The 15,014-nt window shown below is 54.6% G+C and overlaps 1 protein-coding gene across 10 annotated transcripts in view; it reads left to right on the top strand.

Annotated features, from left to right (window-relative positions):
- NPHP4 (nephrocystin 4) overlaps positions 1-15,014 on the top strand; it is a 105,300-nt gene that overhangs the window by 53,284 nt on the left and 37,002 nt on the right. For all 10 annotated transcript variants that reach the window (XM_059137147.1, XM_059137155.1, XM_059137152.1 and 7 more), the window contains one exon: positions 2,350-2,488. In XM_059137147.1, coding sequence (XP_058993130.1) covers positions 2,350-2,488 — 139 coding nt within the window. The remainder of the gene's footprint in view (positions 1-2,349; positions 2,489-15,014) is intronic.

Raw genomic sequence — 15,014 nt, 5'->3', positions numbered from 1 at the left:
GGAGTAGAAGCAGGACCATCTCTGCTGGCCCCACAGGTGTCAAAGGACCGCAGGAGAGCACGGTGAGCAACTGTGGGCCTGCTCATTTGGCGATTTCGATGAAGTGGATCGATTTGTCTTAAGCCAGAAATTATCAGAACTCACCCGAGATGAAGTAGACAACCTGAGTAGTCCTTGGACTATTACAGAAGCCGAATTTGTGGTTAAAACTTTCGAGAAAACGATATCCAGGCCTAGTCACTGTAAATTCTACTGAACGACTTGAAGAGAAAGGAGCAGTTTTATACGGACTCTCCCAGGAAATACAAGGATGCCAGTCACGTAGCGGGGCCGTGCTACCACGTTGTGATAACAGGACCAGAGACAGTGTATGGACGCCGTTGACACGTGTCCCTCAGGGACACAGATGGAGAATAATCCGCAAAACCCTCACAGATCGAATCCAGCCTATGGAAAGAAGACAACGCCATGACCAGGTGGAGGTTTGTCCCAGAAATGCAGGGCTGGTTTTGTTTTAAAAATGAATAAATATAATTCACCATAGTAATAGCCTAAAGAAGGTAAACTGTATAATCTTAACAATTGACACACAAGGCATTTGAAAAAATTTGACTTTGATTTTTGATGAAAGCTGTGAGCAAACTAGGAGTAGTTGAGAAGCCCCTCCTCCTGCCGGGGGACATCCACACAAACCTGAAGCCCCTCCTCCTGCCGGGGGACATCCACACAAACCTGAAGCCCCTCCTCCTGCCGGGGGATATCCACACAAACCTGTCAGTGAGCATCCGACTGGGCAGTGAGAGGTGGGGTGTCATCCCTTTAAGGTCAGGGACAAGCGAGGGGCGTCCGCTCAGCATTCAGAATCTCGTTCAGCATCGCACCCGAAGTCCTAGCCAGGGCGTAAGGCAGGAAGACGAAAACGAAAGACACACAGATTGGAAAGGGAGAAATAGAGCTGTACTTGTGTGCCGATAGCGTGAGTGTCTGTGTGGAAAATCCCAAGGGATCTACAGAAAAACCTGCTAGAGTGAATTAGTGACTTCACTGAGGTTGCGGGAGACAACAGGAGATCAAGATAGAAAAATCATTCATTTCTGTATACTAGCAATGAAAAGTTGACAAGCAAAATTAAAAAAAAACAAACAAACAGTATTACTTATAAAGCTCTTCCCCCAAAGAGAGAAATCTAATCACACAATGTTTACGGGATCTGCCTGCTGGGAATGTAGCCCGCTCCTGTTGCCGCACGCCACTGTTCTTGTGCTTCCCCTTGTCTTGGGTGAGATCGTAAATGGAGAGACACAACATCTTCGTGGATGAGAAGATCCAACATGATAAAGATATAAATTCTCCACCAATTCATCTACAGATAATATAATTTTAATCGAAATTCCAGCAGGACTTTTTTTTTGATCTGGATGTAGACAGACTGATCCTAAAATCTATACAGAAAGCACAGGAATCAGAAGGGTCCGGGCGGTGAAGCAGGAGGAATCGCGCCCCACAGTCTGACCCTTAGAGTAAAGCTTCCGCAGTTCCTGTGAAGAGCTGTTGGTGAGGGCTTGGCACGAAGGTCAGGGGAGCAGAACTGAGAGTCTAGAAGTAAACCACGGCATCCTGCAGAATGAACTCTATGCACGCCAGTACCCAGCAGTCCTGGTCTTAGAGACATGAAGACTTTGGTTCACACGGAATCATGTACCCCAGGGTTTGTAACCGTCACGCTGAAAAGGGCCCGAAGGTGCTTGCATGGGCGAAGGCATGAATCAAGCATGCCCGCCGTCCCGGAGAGCGCCGCTCGGCAGGAAAAGGGACCGATGACATAACATCCCACTGCTTGGATGAGTCCCATCGGCACCGTGTGAAGTGCAGGAGTCCAGGCTCAAAAGTGATCTGTTGCGTGGTTCCACGCGTGTGACGTCCTGGACAGAACAGGCTGCTGTGGTGGAGATGAACTCCGTGACAGTGAGGCCAGGCGGCAGCAGCACGGGGCAGGGTTTGGGTGACGCGCTGCTCTGCGCCCTGACCGTGGTTGTGGTTACATGTGTTAAACAGAGTGCTATGCCCAAATTTAAAAGTCAGTTTTTCATAGGTTTGTTTAAAAACACATGTAGAACCGGAGAATGTGATTTCTGCTTGTGTAAGAGCCTTCCGTGCTAACGTGGTCTTCTGGGGTGTTAATGCCACGGCTGACTGCTCAGGAAGTGACTTGGTCATAATCTAAGAACACGGGGCTTCAGCCGTCCCTGGGTTTATGTCGACTTTGGGCCAGGGGACCCACTTCTGGGTGTAACTTAGGAGCACTGATAAGGGGGGTGGCTGCCATCCCTCTCACTGTGTCTACCGTAGGTGAAGCAGGTGGAGTCGGGGACTGTCCAGTTCCAGTACTCGCTGAGCCCCGAGGAACACCTGGACACCACCATGGCGCTCGTGCACAGCTCCGAGGCAGAGCGGCAGCCCTCCAGGAGACCACCCACATCCCCCACAAGTAAGTGTTTGCAGAGGACTGACTTTTTGTGCACACAGCATGACTTCCATCTGTTCCCGAGAAGTACATAGTCCAGTACAATAACATTTATCTGATAATCACACAGATTTGCGTTAATTTGGGTCCCATGGTTGAACTTCTGCTTAATAAGGAAGTGTGGAGTTGGATGGTGACAGCACATTGTCATCTGATTCTTGCAGCTCTTGACCAGAGGCCTGTGGAAGGCTCTGCAGGTGACACCCAGTGGGGCGCGTGGCCTGGGGTCCTGCAGACACGGGCTCAGGAGTCAGAGTGTGGCTGAGATCCACGGCTGCCTGCTGTGTGTGGTGCCATTAATGTGCTGAACCTTTGTTGTTTTAAGGTGCTTCCCCCCGCCCCCCAGAAGCACTCTCCGAGAGTGGGGTGTCTGATCTCAGCTTGTGGCTTTGAAAAAGGGAGTGGGGACTCCCAGCAGAGGGACGTCCTTCCTGGGAGCAGTGACATCTCTGCATGGTGTAGGGGGTAAAGCAGCGCCGGTGGCCACTGGGCCTGCACTCAGCTGGCTCAGAACCTGGAGGTTCTGCCCAGGGTTCTGTCCCAGGCTTCTGCCCAGGGACCCCGAAGCCAGTGTCTGACTGAGAACCCCACCTGTTGGGCCCCTGCAGGGCTGGCGTCAGAGGGGTGTTGGAGACATTCACTCTGCAGGGCGCTGAGCCCTGGCCTGAGTCTTCTAGAGATCGCTCCAGGTGTAAGACTGTTCTAGATCATAGGATTTGTCTCTTAGTTAGAAAGGTAGGGAATGGACTAATGTGTAGGGCGCAGAGGGGAGCTCTAGTCCTGGACTGTGTCCCTGACAGACGCTGCTCGGTCTCCGGCGATGACCTGCTGGTGTTTTGGCCGCAGGTCCCGGCTGCTGGAGCAGGGGCGCTAGTGGGTCTGGGACTCGTTTGGGACAGATTTTTTATGAGTTGAGATTCTAGTTTATGGGAACTGGTCTTGTTGAATTTAATTTGACAGTGGAAGCAGTCCCCGTATGTCTTTGGTCTAGACCTTGATGCAGTGACACTGTCTTCATGGTCTTCCGGGGCTTCTGAGACGCCCGAACGTACTCAGGTACTAGACGGAGAGTCTGTTGCTTTGGGACAAACCACATCATTAAGGATTTTCCTTCTTCTCTAAGAGGCAGTGCATTTGGTGGTTCTAGTGGTTCTTCCAGTTCACTGGGTGGCAGCCAGGATTCCAGGGTCTGCTGGTCACAGGCTTCCATCTGTAGCGCTGCTGGCCGGGGGCTGTAGCCAGGATTTCTGGGGAGTCCCTGCCTTGCGGGCAGAAGCCATGGGTTTTCGGACAGGGTCCATGCAGGGCGTTGAATGCCTTAAGGGCATAAAATACGTTATTTAAAAATACTAAACAAAGGGTGCAATGTATTTCCTACTCATTCTGTAATCTAGCATCTTTCCTTCCTTGACATATAGTTACATTTAAAAAATAAAATAACGAGCTTTGAGAAGGGTAAATATGAAAGGCAGTGTCTCAGGTTATAAACACAGGTAAATGTTGTGATTCAATATTTCTGATGGAGTCACTGAGGACAGTGGTGAAGGGCAGTGAGTGTGGTTCATCACATCTGTGGGGAAGCCTGGGTAGTGGGAGTCCTGCGAGGACACGCCTGCACGGCGAGCTTGGCAGGGGAGACAGAATGACCTTTCCTGGACAGGAGTTTTCAAGGCTTTAGTTTACTGTGCGGTCCTGGTGGTAGAAATAAGCAGCTGGTTTGTGTGATGATGTCCTAATCAAATTAATCCTAAGCAGTGATGGGATTGCCTTGTCACTTAGCTGCCTCGGGCCTGCACCAGCTGCTCGGGTGGGCTGTGGCTCAGCAGTCCACCAGGTTGGGTCTTTCTTTTCCAGTGGCCTTGACCTTTGGTGTGTGCAGACCTGGGATTAAAACCCAGTCTGCCGCTCCCTCTGCTTGCCAGAATTATCCAGTAATTGATTTTTATTTTTTATTTTTAAAAAATATTTTACTGGGGCACCTGAGTGGCTTAGTGGGTTAAAGCCTCTGCCTTTGGCTCAGGTCATGATCCTGGGGTCCTGGGATTGAGCCCCACATCGGGCTTTCTGCTCAGCAGGGAGTCTGCTTCCTCCTCTCTCTCTGCCTGGCTCTCTGCCTGCTTGTGATCTCTGTCAAATAAATAAAATATTTTAAAAACCATTTTATTTATTTATTTATTTGAGAGAGTGCTTGTGTGCACGCATCAAAGGGCGGGGAGCAGCAGAGGGAGAAGCAGACTCCCTGTAGAGCAGGGAGCCCGGTGTAGGACTCAATCCCAGGACCCTGGGCTCGTGACCTGAGCCAAAACCAAGAGTCAGACACTTAATGGACTAAGCCACCAGATGCCCTAATTCTCCTTCAGTTTTAATTGGGTAATGTTAATCCTAATTTGGGTTGTATTTTCTTGCTTCTCTGCTCTCAGTACTTTTTATTGTGTTACAGGTATTGTGGATTTTCTTTTATCGAGTGTTAAATACTTTCGTATTTGATAAATCCTCTTGAGCTTTGGAAACAGTTTGATCCTTTTAGATCTTGCCCCTAAGTTCTGTTAGGTGGGACTAGATCAGCTTTAGTCTAGGGCTAACTCTTCCCCTTTGCGTCCTCCTGTCTCCCGAGTTACAAGGTGTGCCGTCTGCCTGTGCAGTGGGCCTGCTTCTGGCCCCAGGTGAACATCCGGGGTCTTCCAGGGACTCTTGCCCCAGCACTGGGTGCTGTCCTGATCAGTCACCTGCCAGATTTACAGGGAGCTCTCTGTAAGTGACCGGAGTGCTCCTTCTGTGCACCTTGTCCCGTCTGGCGCGTGGCCCTGCAAACTGGAGCTTCCTCGGCCTTCTCAGACCCTCAGCTCTGTCTTCTCCTTCAGGGGTCCCCTGTGCCCTGTCTCTCTGTGTCGAGACCTGCAGACCCACTAACCGCAGTAAGCAGGGACAGCTGCAGGACTCCCTTCTCTTGTTTCCTGCCCCTCAGGATCACTGTCCTTTGTTGCCTGAATTCTATTGTCTTGAAACCTGTTGTTTCATATATTTTGTCAGTTTAAAAAAATTTGTTTCAGGTGCATTTGTTTCTGGTCACTGCCTCGTGTTGGCTGGAGGTAGGCGTCTTTGCCTCCTGTGAGCGGTTTCTGGCTGCTGGAACCCTGCACCGCAGGGCCCGTCGTCCAAGGGTTCTGGACGTTTTCCTGGCTGCTCTGTGCTCCTGTGACTCACTAGACGCGCCGTGTGTTTTCGTGACTTTGAGTTGGGCTCATGCTCTCTGCTGGGGTGTATCTCCCTTGTGCACTGCATTTACTTTACTTTGAGATAGAGTCTTTTTTTTTTTTTAATTAAAAAATTCCGTGGTTGAGAACAGTGAAGGCAATTCTAACCTTTCCTGATTTATAGGTGTGCGGAGTTCCGGTAGCCGGAGCAGCGCGGCAGAGATAGAGACGGACACAATAACGAGTGTGACGGATGGACAGGTTATATGAGTGTGTTGCTTTGCAGCTGTTGTTGTAACAAATTACCATAAACGTAAAATGGCTTAAAACAGTATGAACTTACTGTCATGCAGTTCTGGAAGTCAGCGGTCCGACATGGGTCTCACAGGCTACTGAAGAGGTCTTGGTGGGGCTGGTTCCTTCTGGAGGCTCCGGGGCAGACTCTGTCTTCTTTCCGGCTCTAGTGGCTGCTGCGCCCTTTGGCTCCTTTCTCCCTCTTCAGAGGTGTTGGGCAGTTTCCCGATCTGTCTGTGACCCTGACCCTGCGGCCTCCCCATCAATTACAAGGATGCTGGGATTGCGTTGGGCACCCTGATCATCCGGGCCGTCCCCCCGGGAGCAGCCAGTCACTGGTGTGCAACACCATCACACTGATGGGTTCCGGGGACTAGGATGTGGGTATTTCTGGGGTAGGGAGCATTGTTCTGCTCACCGCCGGGAGCAGGGACCGCCTGATCACACGTAACCGTGCGGGAATGCTGGTCCATAAGGAACATATAGAATTAGATCCTAATTTCATATCATGCGTAAAAATAAACGTAGGTGGATTATGAAGCAAAACTTTAGAAGTGATAGAAAACTCTAGAATTAGAAGATTAGAAAGAAGAAGGATTATAGGAATAGTTGCTCCAAATCAACTAGAAATAATGGAAATGGGATAGAAAAATGGGCAAAGCACACGAACAGGGGATTTCCACGGAGAAGCCAGGTGGCCAGAGGGCGCGGGACGGGCTCAGTGTCGCCGGTGACTGGAGAAGTGCACGCACAGGGAGGAGTCATCTCATGCCCCCGACACCCACTCCCACCCCGGAGAAGTGTGGTCTCATGGCACGAGGTTCATGTGGGTGCCCGTGGGCAGGCGGCTCTTGCCACGCCGGCAGGAGTGCTGCCCGGACGGCCGCTTTGAGGGGCCGTTTCATCATTCTGCTTCATGCCCTGGGACTCGGGTGCTGGTTCTAGACGCCCGTGGGGAGCGGCTGGCTCTCAGCGCGCGGCGGCCTGCCCACTCCTCTGCGGGACGGGAAGACGAGCTGGTGTGACTGGACGGTCGGCGCCGTACAGCGGATTGGGTGAGCCACAGGGGTCTTTGTGTGTCCTCAGGGATGAATCTTCAAGACCATGTGTGCAGGGAGCTTTTAAAAAAATTTTTATTTTTAAAGATTTTATTTATTTATTAGAGAGAGAGCACATCCATGAGCAGCACGAGCCGGCCTGAGCAGGGGGAGGGGCAGAGCCCTCAGTGAGTAGGAGCCCGACCCGGGTCTTGATCCCAGGACCCCGGGATCATGACCGGAGCCCAAGGCAGATGCTTAATGTACTGAGGCACCCGGGCGCCTAAAAGGAGATCCATTTTCAAAAGAGACTGTAGGGGTGCCTGGGGGGCTCCCTGGGCTCCTGGCTCAGCGGGGAGTCCCCCTGTCCTGCCTCCCCCCCCAACCCGCTTGTGCTCACACACACACTCTCTCAAAAAAATAAACAAAATCTTAAAAAAAAAAAGACAACAAGCAAACTACCAAATATTTTAGAGCAAAAAGAATGTACCACGCGGGTGTGAGGTGTGGATACGGGGGACTGCGTATCCGGGGCAGGGAGGATGTGGGGTTCTCTGTCCCTTGTGCTCAGTATCGGTGTGACTGTAAGACTGCCCTAACGATGAAGTCTATTGGAGAAAAGAAAGGGATGGAGGAAGGACTTGTCGGGAACTCGGTAGTTCTGCCTGTCTTGATTTGATTCACTCGCGTTGAGGACTTCTGTCTCGGCCTCCGTGATCGGGCTTCATCTGTGGCAGAGTCAGCGGACTTTAAGCCAGACGGTAAATGTTTCAGCCTTTATGGGCCCGTTGCCCTGCTGCCGCTCCTCCTCTCCCGAGCCGTGTGGTGAAAGCCACGCGAGCGAGCTCGGCTGGGTTACGGTCAAAGTTTGTTCACAAGCCCAGGCCGTGCCCTGAATCTGGCAGGTGGGCCGAAACTGGCAGGCCCCTGGTCTATGGCTTTCTTTCCTGTCCTGTTTTACCAGGTTTTGGCATTGGGAGTGTGCTAGTTTTGCAAAATGCATGTCTAGTTCAGGCTCTCTAGAGAAAAAGAACCAGTGGGCTACCCCGTAGGAAGAGATTTATTATAAGAAATTGGCTCACGCCTTCTGTGGAGGCTGAGAAGAGGCCTAGGCAAGCTGCTGTGTAATTAGTCCCAGTCCAGAGGCCTGGGAGCCGGGGAAACCCGCCATGCAGGTTTCCTTCTGGGTCTGAAGGCCTGAGGGCAGGAGCGCCGAGGGCAGGAGACGATGGGCATCCCAGCTCCATGGGCAGGCAGAAGGGGCCCAGTCCCTCCTTCCCTCACTCTTTGGTTTTACTCAACAGATGGGGTGAGACCCACCCACACTGCACAGGGCAGACCGCTTCCCTCAGTCGGGTTACTCAGATCGTAACTTCTGCAGGAGTCACCTTCACAGAGACCCCCAGAGTGATGGTCGGCCCCGTGTCTGGGCCCCTGTGATCCGTCTCATCACTCGACACAAGAAATTCACCGTCACAGTGAGAATGCCTTCTGTATGTTTCTGGGCTTTGAAATGGTTTCAGCAAAAGGCAGGACCTGTTTCTTGCAGGTTTGATGAAACTTACCTATAAAACCATCAGGAACTCTGTGCCTTCAGAAAGGATTTTCTGAGAGCGTTAATCTTGAAAACAACCAAGGCTATTGAGGAGCAATTGGGTCTGTTCCAGAAGAGCAGATGCAGACGTGCGGACCATGGTGACCCCGAGAACCGAGGAGACCAGGGGAGGAGGAGGCTGCGGGGCGGTTCTGAGCAGGCGTTCACTGGAGTAAAAGAGGGCTCCCGGTGGTGGCTTCCCGTGGGCTGCAGGCCCCTGCTGGTCCCAGTGTGGGCAGGGGGGGTAGGGGCACGCTGCCGACCCCCACTCCCTCTCCCACCTCGATGGGGTTTCCTTGGTTTGTTTTCATAATCTTTAAGTTTCTGTTATGATTTATGGCTTTTTAGGTTTTCCATCTCAGCTCATGGTAACTTTGGGGATACCTGCTCTGTAGAAGAGTGGTTAATTTCATTTTGTTTACTAAGATCCTGGGATAAACTTGTATCTAACGTGAAAATCCCAATTTCTGTCTCTGCGTATGGATTCCCTTTGTCGTTCTTGACCTTTGGGCGAGTCTTTCCTTCTCTTGGTCAGGCTTAGCGGAGGTGTCTGCCTCTCCCCCTCTGGCAGGAGTCTGCTCTCCCTTTCCTTTATTGGTTCTCGTGAGGTTTCGAGGTTTCTGATTGTGTCTTTAATTTTAATCTAATCAGTTATAATTTAATATGACTTTGCCTTCATTAATATCCTTCTCTCTTTTTTTTTTTTTTTAAAGTTTTAAAGAAGTCAAATGCTTAGCACATTTCCACTTGTCTGTTTCATAGAGACATTTAAGTTCCTGTGGTTTCCTTCTGAGTACCTCTTTGACTAGGTTTTGAGCTGTGGTGGTCTTATTTCCTACATTATTGGTTTTAGTTTCTATTTCCCTTTGACCTTGAATTTAGAAGTGAAAAATAACAGCCTCGCCTCCAAGTATCCACACTGAACCCCTCTTACTGGTCTTGAGCGCCCCGCGTGGGCGTCTCCCTGGCCCAGCGCGCGCTCCCTCGTCTCGCGGCTCTCGGGAGCTCTTGTGTTCGTTTCATCCCGTTGTTTGTTCCTGGGTCTCCTCCTTCCCCCGCTGCCCTGGGAGCGAGTCAGCTCTGCCATGCTGACAGATAAGCGCCACATCCCACCAATATAAAACAGAATGGCTTGTCTCTGGCTCTCCCTCCACATCCACCGCCGGTCGTGGTCACGGACGGCAGGTGTCGTCTGAGTTCTGGCCACGGTGCTACAAAGAGAGGGACACGTCAGGGGAGCCTGCCCCATGGTCCCAGAAGCGACATGCGGGACTCCTCCTGGCTCAGGGGCAGGAGCCAGCTGAGTGTCCACGCCCCGTGGAAGGGCTGGCAGGCGGCCTCACTGGTGCCCCGGACGGTGCAGAGGTGCAGACCTCTGGTGCGAGCACTTGTTCGACACTGAGCACTGTGCCAGGAGCATCTCGTGACTGGGTGTGTCCTCTTTCTGCTGTCCACCTGGGTCCCAGCTCAGGAAAGCACTCAGCACGTTTGCAGAGCTGATGTGAGGCTTGGCTGTGTCCTGGCTTTCGAGTTCTGTCTGTCTGTCTGTCTGTCTGCCTCCCATACCCGGTCCCCTCACCATCAAGTTCTCTTGTTGGCTTCCTTCCAGGAAGAGTTTCTCCTCATGGCGACCCTGGCTCTGAGGTTCCCCTCGTGTGTTCAGGGGTTCCCCACACGCGCTGTTGTGTCCCTTTCCCCCTGCGGTTAAGAGCTGGGAGGGCGCTGCTCTCAGACGGGAGCGTGGGGTCAGGGTGGGGGAGCGGCAGGGCATGGACCGAGGGCCCGGCGTCTGGACGCCGAGTCCCCTGGACGCCGAGTCCCCGGCCGCTCCCCAGCACACTGCTGCTTCTGTGTGGGTAGTATCCTGGCTTTGGCCAGCTTTCCCCGCATCTGGAGAGGTTGGGGCAAGCGGATCTTGGTAGTCCCCGCCCCTCTGTGCTGTGTGAGCAGGACAAGGACCGGTGAGAGCTGGCCTGTTCCCCGGAAGCCCGCTGCCTCCAGCTCCACATGGGCAGCTGGGCAGAGCGGTGCCCACGGGAGGCTGGATGTTCTTGGGCTCCAAGGTGTGCTGTGGAGGTTCAGGGGGAAGGGACACCTTCCCCTGGAGACAGCGCGCTCTGGGCTTCAGATGGGTCCCGTTAGCCGGCGGGACGACATCTGATGACCGGGTGAGGCTGTGTGTCTTCCCCATGTGAAGCTCGGCAGACAGGTCGCTGGAGGGATGGGGATCTGGCACAGACATCATGTGTTCCCCACTGCCCTTCGGGGGCCGGCGGGTCTGCATGGGTGGAGCAGACAGCACTTGCTTTATTTAATGTGGATTTACTGCCGCGTTCATGTCACATTAATGTGATCCCAGGTTCGCTCGTGTTTGCCTGGTCATGGGAAGTTTCCTCCTTCGATATTTTACCAACTCACACGGTTCTGTTAGAAATCTTGGTGGCACGCAGCTGTCACGTTAAGTGAGGGACTTCGGCTCTCTGCCATGAATTACCTTTTTTATGTTCCCTTAGAATGAGGAGGGAGCAGGGGCCCACGCCTCACCCTGCAGGAAGGAGTGCGCGGAGCCACTAGAGGGCACTCAGTCTCGCTTTTCTGAAACTTGGAATTTCTCTGATCTGTTTGTTTCTTCTCGGTGGCTCTGGTGGGGTCAGACTGTCCCTGTGTTTGCTTTGTAGATTTGGAAAACAGCTGTGTGGCAGGGGTCGTGGGAAATGCATCACCACAGTGTTTCTGGAGTGCCCTGACTCAGGTTTCTGGCGTGGTTGTAACCTTCCTTATGTCCATGCTGCGGGGACGTCCTGTCTGATGGGAGGCTCCTGGCCCCAGGTCGTGTCCCCCAGGCGGTCGTACAGGTCGTGCAGGAGCTACATGAATGGGTGGATTTAAGGAGATGCGTGTGCCCTGCTGGAGGCCGTCACGTGTGTGCCCCGCTGGAGGCCATCGTGCGTGTGCCCTGCTGGAGGCCGTCAGTGGTGCTCAGATGGGGGACAGGTCGCTGCTGTGGCCAGCCCTTGAAGGTGACTACAGCCTTGGGCTTCGTTCACCGCGTTCCCTGGTCCTCTGGGGCCTGGTCAGCTGAGACAGGGCCCCGTGTGGATCTTGGCTTTAGCACCGCTGGCAGCAGGGTGGACAGAACCGTGACACCTTTGCTGTGACGCTCCCTTGTCAGCAGCTGGAACCTGCGTCTTCCCCGTGCCCTCTCTGCTTAGGGAACACCTGGGTACGGTGCCAGCCTGCATCCCTTGCACTGCAGAGCTCGGCCACTCGCACAAGTCGCATGAGTTCCCAGGTGCTGAGGTGCACGTTGGATCCTGGGTGCTAACTTGGCAACACTCTGGTGACTGCTGGCACAGACGGCCATGAGACTTTGGGACCTCAGGTGAGCTCGGGACGCATATCCCTTGCTGCCCCGGCTGCCCGGCCTGCCCGAGCTGTAGGTGGCCACCATGGCGGGCTTGGGCAGCTACAGGTGTGGACACCATGGGCAGGCCTGGGTTCGTTCCTGTGCAAGTGCAGCCCCTCCCCAGTGGCTCCCCTGGGTGGGCTGGGCCCCTCAGGTGTTTTGTGCACGAGAGTACCTCGGCCACCTGTGCTCTGTGCTCCTGCAGCACCGAGACCCACCGCGCCTCCGCACTGCACGGTCTGCCCCGTCATCTCTGCACAGATCATGCCCATTTCCCCCATTGCCTGGGGTTGGAACCTCAGGGAGAAGGGCTTTTTATCCCCAAGTAATTAGAAATAAGGGTTTTTCAAAAGGGTTTGCCCTATGAATTCCTAGTGTCTGAAGATCCATGAAGTATTAATTAATGCTTTATTTTCAAAGCCCAGTGGGACACTTATTGTCCCCGTTTTTCTTTAAATCGTGGCAGTTTTGTCTTTACTGGTGATGACCCCTTCTCCTCCCTGCCTTTTGATGCCAGCTGTTCCCCACTCCGTGTAACATCGCCGACCCCTCCCCCCGGCGCCAGGCCTGAGCCAAGCAGCCGCCGCCTCTGCCAGTGAAGGGCGGACCCTGCAGCGGGACACCGGCGGGTCTGCGCCGCTGGGCAGCGTTTCCCTCTGTGAACACCCCTCCTCAGGCCCGCCTGCTGACTCCTTTCCTCAGTTTCCCCCAGAATGCACAGCTGTGTTTGAGAAAAGCTTTCCCAGGAGGACAGCTTGCATTTTGGGATAAAGGGCTTCGGCGCTATCTGCTACCCAGGTCTGGGCTGTGGTTGGTGATGGGCAGGAAGGTGGCTGCGCTGTGGGCCCCCAGCGTCTCTGGGGGGCTTCTGTCCCGTCCAGCCTGGAGGATGTCTGCATGAAGCCCACTCCCGGTCTCCCGGTTACCTGTGCGCTTGTTTTTCCACCTTTCTGTGGCCCTGGGCAGCCCCTCTCCAGAGCCGCCGTCAGGGCCATGTGGGCCGCTCAGAGTTGTGCGATCCCGCACGTGCGTCCTCCGGCAGAGAAAGCCTGGACCCAGGTCTTTGTGTGACCAACGGGACGGGGACGGCCCAGGTGTCAGTGGTGGTGGTTTGGGTTTCTAGAAGCCGAACTGACAGAGGGAGGCTTGGACCATTGAGCTTCTGTTGATGGTGATTTTTAGTGCGTTGAGGCTGCCCAGGGAGTAACCGAGTGTCAGGGTGGGTCAGTGTTTAGACAGGTGGTGGCCCTGCTGTGGCAGGAGCTGTGAACTTCTCCTTGGTCTCAAGCCGTCGGTGGGGACACTGTCCGTGTGGCACTTAGCCCGGTGGTGGGGGAACCACCGATGTACTCCCTTCCCACTGTTCTCGGGGCTGTCTCTGAGGCCAGGGCGGGACCACGGCCTCCCGGGCTCTGCAGCCTGTGGGCTGCCCAGAGCTTGTGCCAGCGGTCAGCTTTCTCTGGGTTTCCGTGTTCTTCTGAAAACAAGAGCCTAGTGGCTCCCCAGCAGGGGCCAGCAGCTGCTTATGGTGTCTCGGTTGGTGCTGAGCTGGCCAGTGTCGTTGGTTCACCTTGTAATGACCATTACAGTAGAACTCAAGTTCTTTCCAGTTGCACAAGCAATTCACAAGCACACATGCTTACTCGTGTGTGGGAAAGGCGCAGTGACAGCCCCTTCCGCTTGTCCCCGCTCCGCGAACGGCGGTGGACTGGCTTGCTTTCCCGCCTCCTCCGTACTTGCTTTCTCTTTGACCTCTTTCCCCTTCAACCTGGGGGGGTGCGCACAGGCGGGCCGTCTGCTGACTGGCCTTTCCTGCTCTGTGACTTCGCTCGCAGCCTTTCCACGCAGGACGCCCCGACCCCCCGGGGGTTCCTGCTGCGCTCGCACCCGCCGGCTTTTCCCCACGTGCTGCCGTTTCCCAGCGCGCGGCTCTTTCCGATGTGCCGCTGGCCCTGACGTGCTTGCGCACGCACGCGCTGCCGTGCTGTTCCTCACGTCCGTGGCCCTGGCCCGGCCATGCTCTGTGGCGGGTGTCAGGGGTCCCAGTCTGGGCCTGCCCATGTGGCTTCGAGGAGCCTCTTGGAGGGACCCCAGGGGACACGCTGTGGAGGATGCAGCGTTCTCTGCATGTGGCTAGTCGGTCGCTTATTTTGAGGAGCAGCCGAGCTGGCAATCACCACAGGGGCATGAAAACAAAAAGCTGCGAAACCAGCATATTTTGTGGTTTTGGTGTGTTTTTCACTCAGGCTCTGCCTCCCTGGGGCACGTGGCCCTGGCCCTGGTGTCACCCGCAGTCATCTTTTTAATCTGCCGCCTGAGCCTTTCTCATTCCAGTTTGTTCTCCAGGAAGATACGATCGCTCAACGTTAGCGGTGAAGTAAAGGATCTCTCCGCACAGCACAGCACCCGCTTCGGGAGCGCGGGGGCACAAGGGCGCGTGCGGGAGCTTCAGGGGCAGGTTCAGCTTTTGCTCAACAGAGGATGCGGGAGGCCGACTCCGAGGGCCAGGTGTCTCCTAGCGGAGGGTGGCGGAGCTGCTGCCTGCAGGTGGCCCCGTGACCAGGGTCAGCCTGGGGGGCTTTGCAGGATGGGCGGGGGGACTTGGCCGCTCTGCGGGCTTCCTCCTCTGCACAGTTTCGGGGAGGACGGCAGCGAGTGGCCGCCCGCGCTCCGACGTGGGGGACAGGTGCCTGGGCTGGCGGAACTCTCATCTGCACTTGGCTTCTCGTGTGAGGACACCTTTCTTGGGAGACACAACTTGCTCCACGATCTGCCTGAGCTCATTTCGGGAGCCGAAGGCCCTCAGACGAGACTGTTTCTAAGACCCTGGGAAGTGCCCTGACTTGGTTTGGGAGCCATCCGGCCACTGTGGGCGTTGCCCTCTGGACTTGCCTTGAGGAAGGCACCTCGGAGCCGGCAGGAGGCCGCCTTGGTGTCACCGAAGTCACAGGACACACGAGGCCCC

The sequence above is a fragment of the Mustela lutreola genome, chromosome 10 (genome assembly GCF_030435805.1).
Source record: "Mustela lutreola isolate mMusLut2 chromosome 10, mMusLut2.pri, whole genome shotgun sequence".
NCBI lineage: Eukaryota > Metazoa > Chordata > Mammalia > Carnivora > Mustelidae > Mustela > Mustela lutreola.
Note: the sequence above shows the minus strand (reverse complement) of the source record. Positions and strands in the feature narration are given on the sequence as shown.